This window comes from Babylonia areolata, chromosome 34 (genome assembly GCF_041734735.1).
Source record: "Babylonia areolata isolate BAREFJ2019XMU chromosome 34, ASM4173473v1, whole genome shotgun sequence".
In the NCBI taxonomy this organism is placed as follows: Eukaryota; Metazoa; Mollusca; class Gastropoda; order Neogastropoda; family Buccinidae; genus Babylonia; species Babylonia areolata.
The window spans coordinates 9,404,016-9,414,015 of NC_134909.1; the positions used below are offsets into that span (position 1 = coordinate 9,404,016).

The 10,000-nt window shown below is 43.6% G+C and overlaps 1 protein-coding gene across 1 annotated transcript in view; it reads right to left on the reverse strand.

The window, feature by feature from the left end:
- The window catches only part of LOC143277375 (uncharacterized), a 23,215-nt gene that overhangs the window by 2,966 nt on the left and 10,249 nt on the right, over positions 1–10,000 (reverse strand). The window contains exons 6-14 of the mRNA XM_076582158.1: positions 9,797–10,000; positions 8,182–8,472; positions 6,443–6,739; positions 4,617–4,961; positions 4,296–4,448; positions 2,935–2,953; positions 2,627–2,724; positions 1,460–1,549; positions 745–855 (exon numbers count right to left, since the gene is read on the reverse strand). The exon at positions 9,797–10,000 is cut by the window's right edge and continues 87 nt beyond it. Coding sequence (XP_076438273.1) covers positions 745–855; positions 1,460–1,549; positions 2,627–2,724; positions 2,935–2,953; positions 4,296–4,448; positions 4,617–4,961; positions 6,443–6,739; positions 8,182–8,472; positions 9,797–10,000 — 1,608 coding nt within the window. The remainder of the gene's footprint in view (positions 1–744; positions 856–1,459; positions 1,550–2,626; positions 2,725–2,934; positions 2,954–4,295; positions 4,449–4,616; positions 4,962–6,442; positions 6,740–8,181; positions 8,473–9,796) is intronic.

Consider the following 10,000-nt stretch of genomic DNA (forward strand, 5'->3'; position numbering starts at 1 on the left):
CCCACACAGCCTTCACTGACAGCTGACTCTTCAGGGAGTGGCCCCTCAGTCCTCTACACACCCACACAGCCTTCACTGACAGCTGACTCTTCAGGGAGTGGTCCCCTCAGTCCTCTCCACACCCACACAGCCTTCACTGATAGCTGACTCTTCAGGGAGTGGGCCCCTCAGTCCTCTCCACACCCACACAGCCTTCACTGACAGCTGACTCTTCAGGGAGTGGCCCCTCAGTTCTCTCCACACCCACACAGCCTTCACTGACAGCTGACTCTTAGGGAGTGCCCCCTCAGTCCTCTCCACACCCACACAGCCTTCACTGACAGCTGACTTCAGGGAGTGGCCCCTCAGTTCTCTCCACACCCACACAGCCTTCACTGACAGCTGACTCTTCAGGGAGTGGCCCCTCAGTCCTCTGCACACCCACACAGCCTTCACTGACAGCTGTGGAGAAGGTGTGCCTGTCACTCGTCACAGAGGAACAAGACAACTCTGGTCACAGTTTACTATTTTAACGACTCAGATCCCTGACTGGCCTCATCAGACTGCAGCACTTTCAGAGACATTGCTCAGGACCATACACATCGCAAGCGTTCTCCTCACAGTTGTGAATGCATGGTGTTTAATTTTCAAACAAGCGACACGAGATACATGGTCAACAGTTATGTATGCAATGAACTGAGAATTTCACTGAGAATGTCACTCACACATATGTCACCAATGGAAAAAAGAAAAGTGATTTCATACCCTGATCCACAGCAGCCCCAGTGTTGCGGTAAGGTGAGATGTCAGAGTAGACAGACGGAACACCGATGTCACTGGTCCTCAGAGATGTGTACACTGAGGTGGGCTGGTGCTCTGAGGATGTCACACACACACACACACACACACACACACACACACACACACGCACGCACGCACGCACGCACGCGCACACACACACACACACACACACACACACACAACTTTAACCACAATGACCGAAATTAAAACAGTGTCAGAAAAGAGGAAGACAGAGACAGAGAGACATTGACAAAACTCAAATGGTTCAATTGTATAGTCCTTGGGCGTTTACAGACAGAGAGACAGAGACAGAGAGAGAGAGAGTGGGAGTGTGAGGGACAGACAGAGAGAGATTAGTGATTGACAGGAGATACTATTCATTGTAAGACCTTAGCCCCATATGAAAACAGACAATAAGATTGTCAAAAAAACTAGTCAGACAGATATAACAGGTCCATAAATCTAGATCCGAGACAGACAGTGGGACAGACAGACAAACGGATAGAGAGAAAAGGAGTGAGAGAAAGAGAGAGAGACAGAGGGAGATGCAGAGACAGAGACTGACACACAGAGACAGACACAGAGAGAGATAGACAGACAGACAGACAGACAGATAGACAGACAAATAGACAGACAGACAGAGACAGAGGCAGACCCAGAGCACCGTGGTTTCACATACCCTGACCCACAGCAGCTGCAGCATGAAGACCCTGTGTGATGTCAGACATGTTGCACTGAACTCCAATGTCCGTACTGCCTGGCTGTGTGTCTGTGGAACACACACACACACACACACACACACACACACACACACACACACACACACACACACACGAACAGTGTTAAACCGTCAAAGTTCACAATCGATTGACAGATTGACCACCTGAACGTGCATACTGAGGTTTGAGTCAAGAATGACTCCGAGGTTCCTTGCTGATTTAGAAAACTGAACTGTGTCATGACCAACCACGAGAGAGTCTTAGAAAGAGACAGACGTGGACATCATTAAAGAAGAAATAATCACAGCTTCAGTTTTGTCATCATATAGTTTGTGTTTGTCAATTGTCACCCAGGATTGAACATGGAGAATGCAATCTTGCATTGACTGAATTAGGCTGTCTATTTGGCTAGGTTCGGCAGACTTCTTTCGTTGAGCAGAAAAAACAGAATGACCAGAAATGACATCATAGAGTGTTGTAGAGTACAGAACGAACAGAACGGGGCCCAGGACAGAGCCTTGTGGCACACCGTAGGGGATCAGGGTTGGAACAGATTGAAAGTTGTTAACAGAGACGATCTGGAAGCGGTTGGACAGGTATGAAGAAAACTAATTCAGAACTGTTGAATGAATCCCAAATACAAGTTGACGCTTGGAAAGGAGTATTCTGTGGTCTGTTGTGTCGAACACAGCCAACAGTTCAAGCAGTATCTGTACTTGGAAATGTCTATATTTTCACACCCCCCCCCCCCCCCCCCCCCACTTCATTTGGGGCTCCAACCTTTATAGGAAAAAACAATGTTCATCTCTCTCTCTCTCTCTCTCTCTCTCTCTCTCTCTCTCTCTCTCTCTCTCTGCATGTGTGTATGTGTGTCTGTCTATTGGTTTGGTTGGTTGGTTGTGTGTGTGTGTGTGTGTGTGTGTGTGTGTGTGTGTGTTTATGTGTGTCTGTCTATTGGTTTGTTTGGTTGTGTGTGTGTGTGTGTGTGTGTGTGTGTGTGTGTGTCTTTGTCTGTGTCCGTGTGTCTGTGTGTCAGTGAGTGAGAGAGAGACGTAACAGAAAGTCAAACACACAGACATAGACAAAATCAGAGAGAGAGGGAGGGGAGAGAGAGAACTTGTCCATACCTGTGACGTGACGGGGAGAGCCATCCTCCCTTAACTCATACACATCAGACACAGAGGTGGCAGGTTGTGGGTCTTTTCTCTGATTTCTGTGTCGTGCTCTGTTCACACAGCGTCACATCATTGTCAGTGCACTACAATACAATACATACATTCATTCGTTATTCACACACACACACACACACACACACACACACACAGCACACACACACACAGCACACACACACACACACACACACACACACACACACACACATGACCACAAGACAACATGATACACAGACACAGACACAATGACAGGCATCACGTACCGTTTGTTGTCCTGTTTCCCTGCAATGAACGAAAAAAAATAAAACTACAGAATTAAAATGCAGGGAAAGATGTGAAATGCTGTGGACAACCAAGTTAACAGACAACAAATCAACAGACACACACACACACTACACACACACACACACACACACACACACACACACACACACACACACACACACACACACACACACACACACACACACTACACACACAGACATACACTCACACACGCACGCATCCATGCACTCACGTACACAGATACACACACACAGACACAAAATACAACCACAGTTATGTACGTATGCACGCACATACACGCACGCACACATGCACTCACGTACACAAACTGATACACACAAAAAACGCACACGCACACACACGCGCGCGCGTGTGTACGTTTGGTTTTTTTGTGTGTGTGTGTATCTGTTTGTGTTAAAAGTAAACACAAATCTAGGGGGTGGGGACCACAATGGCAGAGTGTGCGATAATAAACGAAAATTAATCACAGTTATGCTTCAGAGAAAGAGTGAGAGAGACAAAGAGAGAGACATATAGAGACAAAGAGAGAGACATATAGAGACAAAGAGAGAGACATATAGAGACAAAGAGAGAGACACACACAGACAAAGAGAGAGACATATAGAGACAAAGAGAGAGACATATAGAGACAAAGAGAGAGACATACAGAGACAAAGAGAGAGACATATAGACAAAGAGACGCAGACACTGAGTGAGAACTCGAACGTTCTAACCTTTGCCGTGCCTCGTGGTTGAGGAATTACCCACACTTTCATTTAAATCTTCATAACTACGTCAGTTTTGCAACTAATTACCTGAAATTTGATGACCTTGTCTATTTACAAGTTTTTCATATCTCCACCAAAAATGGAATTGTTTTGTTCGTACACAAAGGAGCAAATAAACAATGAAGTCGTTGTTTAATGTACATCGGTCTTGAGCCACAATACAAGGGAAGCCATTCCAACGGGAGGGGGTGGGAGGGGGCGGGAGGGAGTGTCGTTGACAGCATGGTGGAATTGCATTTACTTCTCAAAGCAGTCCAAGCAAGACTGTTATTATATCAGTTAGCATTGTAATGTAATATATATATATATATATAGAGAGAGAGAGAGAGAGAGACGTGTGTGTGTGTGTGTGTGTGTGTGTGTGTGTGTGTGTGTGTGTGTGCATTGTAATGTAATACACACACACACACACACACACACACACACACACACACACACACGTGTATGTGTGTGTACCCTTTTGTCTCTACTGATAAATTTAATCACATTTCCTATGATTTTTTTTTGTCTCAGACAGAACAACTGACACACACATCCCCGTGCACACTCACTTGTCGTTTCAGCACAAGGCAGCACCCAGTGACGACGCCACACCCAGATCACAAAGACAGAATTGATGATGATGAAGAACACTGCCACAGTCACACCAACTGCAATTCCTGTACTCAGGCTGCCTGGTGAGGACTGGGAACGGTCTGGTGCTGCTGTGGACAACAGGAAAACTGATGTCATGCCGTTGTATTTCTCTCACTATGATACACGTTATTTCAAAGGTTGTTTTAATGCTTACATTTACCACTCCACTGTAGTTTCCAGCATGGCTTCAATCAGCAAAAGCTGAGAAAACCACTGAGAACAACACGATGACCTACCTGATCCACTGACGTCCAGCTCAAACAGGAAAACGAAGGGTTGTCCAACCCCATTCCCCAGAGTCACACTGTAGAATCCTTTGTCTTTCCGAGTTGCGCTTCTGATGGTCAGTTTACACGTGGTCCAGTACAGGCGACTGGGGTCTGTGGCTGTGCACTGCAGTTTGTACAGATTCTCACGTGCTGGACTGCTCGTTGTGGAGTTAGACAGAGGACCAAGGTACTGCAGTGTTGCACTCTTAACAGCAGGGTACATGGTGAGCGGAAATTCGGTGCTGACAGATCCACCTTTGTAGTTCAGATATGTAGGGATCTCTGGAGATCCCTCTTGCTGTCGAGGTGAACCTGAAACACACACACACACACACACACACACACACACACACACACACACACACACACATACACACACACACACGGTTATGAAAGAGATAAACAGTGATGGGGGACTTAAAACTGAAGACCAAACAAACAAAAAAAAACAGAAATGGAATTTACGAAATTACAATGTTATGACATTAGTTTGGTTACATAAGATATATCAAACACATTATTTCATGTAAAGGCAGCTACTCCAATGCTTATAGATGTTCTTCATGTTGCTGTTGTCTGGTAAACCATCATTTTGAAACCTTCTTTCTGAAAAGGTGGGTAAGGGTGTAGTGGCGGGGTGGGGGAGGTGGTATGCGAGCCATCCTCCAAACACGATATGAACGAAAGGGAATGCGTATCTTAGTTCATGTTGTGCAGTGTTGTTGAGTCATGCAGGATATCAGTGTTGTTGAGTCATGCAGGATATCAGTGTTGTTGAGTCATGCAGGATATCAGTGTTGTTGAGTCATGCAGGATATCAGTGTTGTTGAGTCATACAGGGTATCAGTGTTGTTGAGTCATGCAGGATATCAGTAATGAGTCATGCAGGATATCAGTGTTGTTGAGTCATGAAGGATATCAGTGATGAGTCATGCAGGGTATCAGTGTTGTTGAGTCATGCAGGATATCAGTGTTGTTGAGTCATGCAGGATATCAGTGTTGTTGAGTCATGAAGGATATCAGTGCTGTTGAGTCATGCAGGATATCAGTGTTGCTGAGTCATGCAGGATATCAGTGTTGTTGAGTCATGCAGGATATCAGTAATGAGTCATGCAGGATATCAGTGTGGTTGAGTCATGCAGGATAGCAGGATATCAGTGTTGTTGAGTCATGCAGGATATCAGTGCTGTTGAGTCATGCAGGATATCAGTGTTTGTTGAGTCATGCAGGATATCAGTGTTGTTGAGTCCTGCAGGATATCAGTGTTTGTTGAGTCATGCAGGATGTCAGTGTTGTTGAGTCATGCAGGATATCAGTGTTGTTGAGTCATGCAGGATATCAGTGTTGTTGAGTCATGCAGGACATCAGTGTTGTTGAGTCATGCAGGATATCAGTGTTGTTGAGTCATGCAGGATATCAGTGTTGTTGAGTCATGCAGGATATCAGTGTTGTTGAGTCATACAGGGTATCAGTGTTGTTGAGTCATGCAGGATATCAGTGTTGTTGAGTCATGCAGGATATCAGTCTTGGTGTTGTGAGGCAAGATACATGTATTGTAGACGTGTGCGTAATTAGTGTTGTTGATATAAGTATGATATCGGTCTTGTTGATATGTGCATGGTATATTTTTTATGCGTGCATGATATATCTTGTTGATGTGTACATGACGCCAGCACAGTGCCTGATAACCGTCTCTTAACTACAGACCTTGGGGAGAGAATGAGAGAGACAGACAGACAGAGACAGACAGAGACAGAGACAGAGAGATATATAGAGATAAAGAGAGGACTCACAGTTCACAAACACCATCAGGTGAGCTGCGTTTGCTTGACCTTCCCCATTGTCAACATCACAACGGTACTGTCCTGTGGCATCACACGTAGCTCCATCCTTCCTGTAGGTCAAGGTCGCTTCTTCCTCTGCAGACACCTGCCCTTGTGGTGCAGAATTCAGTGTTGAACCCTCCTTGACAATGGCCATGGCGGCTTTCGGTCTGCCAACAGCTTTACAGGTCAAGGTCACGGGGTCACCTTCACTGACAGTGACGTTGTTGGCGTTGTTCACGGTGAACTGACTGACTTCAGCAGCATCTGTACAGTTCACGTGCTGACTGTCAGACATGACAGTGGTACATATATTGTGTTCTCTGCGGGTATTCAAGCCTCTTACTCCTCTGCTTAGAAACCTGAAGTCTCAAATATTCTCGCAAGATTCTTGCGATATGTTTGGTAATTCAATAGCAGACAGTTTAACAGTGACGAATTCTATACTGTAAATCGAGTAGACCTATTTATTTACATGGATCTTTCATTAACACAATGCATTAATTAAGTGATGAGACATTTACACAAAGCATTCTCTGAATAAACTTCAACAGCCATCTGATCTCTGACTCCTTTCAATAATATGTTATCACCACAAACTGTCGAAACGATCCAGTCTAGATCCAAGAACTTTCACTGCTGAAGTTGATTTAGGCACTGGCGCGTTGTGACTGGTATCAGCATTACATATCTAGTGATGGTGTGTCTTGTGTATATTTGTTACAGGCGATGAAGATGAACAGCTGGAAAAGTGAGATATAAAAACAACCCAATAGTAGCCTTTTATTCTTCCGAAAAGGTGAAGAGTCTTTATTACATGCACATGTATTGTGCATGTTAAATTGAACAGTGTCCAACCCAGACCGTAAGGCAAACAGATCTGTTCATTCTAATGATTGTTTGTGAACAGTATGCACTGAGTGATGACAATCTTGCACAAATCTCTGCAAATAAAATTCATTAGTCTCCCTCACTTCCTTTTAGTAACATGTTCTCCTGAATTATCGAAGCGATCCACACCCTGACATGGATTGAAGGAATTTGCAAACAAATTAGTCACCGTAGACACTGATTTTTCTTACAAAATGATCACTTGGGTGAATGTCAACAGTGCACGGCCTGCACACTGAGTGTAAAACACAACAGGCTTAGGTCGTAATTTAAAATATAATGTTTTCGATCAGCAAGAACTGTTTGAAAGAAATATATTTTCCATAGTACATTCAGGTTGATGTTCCATTACTTGGCAGAATTTTGCTGCAATGTAAATTCCATACTAAGCAGAACAATTTAATATTTTTGCTCAATGTATCAATATGTTTTGTGAAAAAAAAGATAAGAGTAAAATAACTGTGGAATCATTTTTTCTTCTTCACATTTATTATGGCCATTCCCACACGTGCATCGTACTGGAAGGCACTGAAAGCACTCATTTCCTTTTTCTTGTCTTTTTTAAAGCCAAATATAGCGTTCCAAAGAAAATGATTTTTATATTGACAAAGCATTTCCTGATGAAATGAAATTGTTAAAGTTTAACCACATTTTTTTGTAACAATTTACAAGCATGCGTACATACATAGACATCCAACAGGTGAAACAGGCTTATTACACAGAACCACTGTGTCGACACACACACTGCATTGTATGATATTGCATTGCATTGCTTTGTAATGTATTAAACATGAAAGAAAAATGTCAACCAAACTCACAGGTGGTCAGCACCGTCAGTGTGATGTTCCTTCTCAGAGGCAGACGGTCACCAGAACCAGAGGAGGATGACCTGGCGTCACACACATATGTCAGTGGCAGGGAACGATCAGCTGTGAAGTCAAGACTGGAACCTGAGCTTTGTTGCCAGGTAACAGTTGGTGGGGAAGGGTTGCTGTCAGCAGAACAACTGAAGTTAACTCGCTGTCCTTCCTTCACTTGACAGGTGTTACTGTCAGGTGACGTCATCATGCAGGTGTTGGCAGGAAGGGCTGTGATGGTCTGTGAGATGTCTGTGAGAGGGGAGAAACGTGTGAACAATTATAACACTGTTTCAATATTCAACGTACAAAGAAAAAAAACTTCCTTTAAATTTTCCTATATTCTTTCCTTTTACTCTAATCAGTAAACACACATATATACAAACATATCATTAAATTGGTGGTTTTTATTACACAAAAAGGCTTTCTGAAAAATACCAAACAGTTATCTTTTCAAGTGACCACCTGATTATTTTCATACAGAGCAGGTTATACAAATTACAAGTTCATTCATTTTGTCTGTCCTTACCTACCGCTCTCTCTCTCTCTCTCTCTCTCTCTCTCTCTCTCTCTCTCTTCTCTCTCTGTGTGTCCATGTTTGACTATACCTGTCTCTTGATCTTTTTCTTTCCACCCCACCCCCTGTATCTCCCATCCTCCCCCTTCCATCCTCTATCTTCCGCTACCCCTACCCCCACCCCCCATCTCTCTCCCTCTCTTTTTTTTTATTTTTGTTAGAAATCATATCAATGTCACTTAAATGACATCCGAAATCTGTGTTTTTAGCATCCCTTTAAGAGAGGCTATGACCTAAATAACAGTACAATTATAAAATAACAAGAAAATCATATCTGTGACACCCTCTCCATCTCGCTCACTTGCCCTCTGCTCTATTGCCCCACCCCCCAACCCCTGTCTGTCCCTCCCCATCTACTGCCGCTGCTTAAAAAAATAAAATCACAAAAAGAAAGACAGCAGGTGCATGACCTCTGCACAGACCCAACACACTAGTCAGGCTGTGAGAGCCTACCTAATTCCTAAGGTGTGTATGAAAACAGTCAACAAAAATGAAACAAACCAACAAATGAGTAAATGAATTCGTAGAATAATAAGGAATGATACATAGAACTAGAAGGCAACTGAATAAAATATAATCATTTAACCAAACCAGTTAAGTGCATACTCTCAGAATCCAGTTAAGTGCATACTCTCAGAATCCAGTTAAGTGCATACTCTCAGAATCCAGTTAAGTGCATACTCTCAGAAATACAGAAAACAAAAATAATCTGTTCCATGTGTTCGTTCATGAGGGTGTGTTCTTTCTCCTTTCCTTTCTTTCATCTGTTTTTCTTTTGCCTCCTTTCTTTTCTTTTCTTTCTTTCTTTCTTTCTTCTTTCCTTCTTTCCTTTCTTTCTGTTGAATGAATCATTCAGCAATGAACACTCTCCATTTTCCCATCCCCGTGTCTGTCCTGTGTTACCAGATAACAAAGTCAAAAACAGATTTTCTGTGTTCATTGTTTTCTAAGAATCTCTCAACAATACACGTTCAGACAGCACAACACTCTGTGACTTACAGTAGACCACTAGGGTCCAGTCCTGTTTGACTGGAGTGTTACTGTGCGTGGTAAAGGCGTTGTTAGCTTGACACATCACACGCCGTCCGTTGTCTGCACTGGTCAGCTCTGGCAGGGTCACACTGACCTCACGTTGACCTGCACTGCCTGTCTGACGTTCAAAGGTCAAGGATGCTGGAGGATTTCCAGAGTCAGCTCCACTGG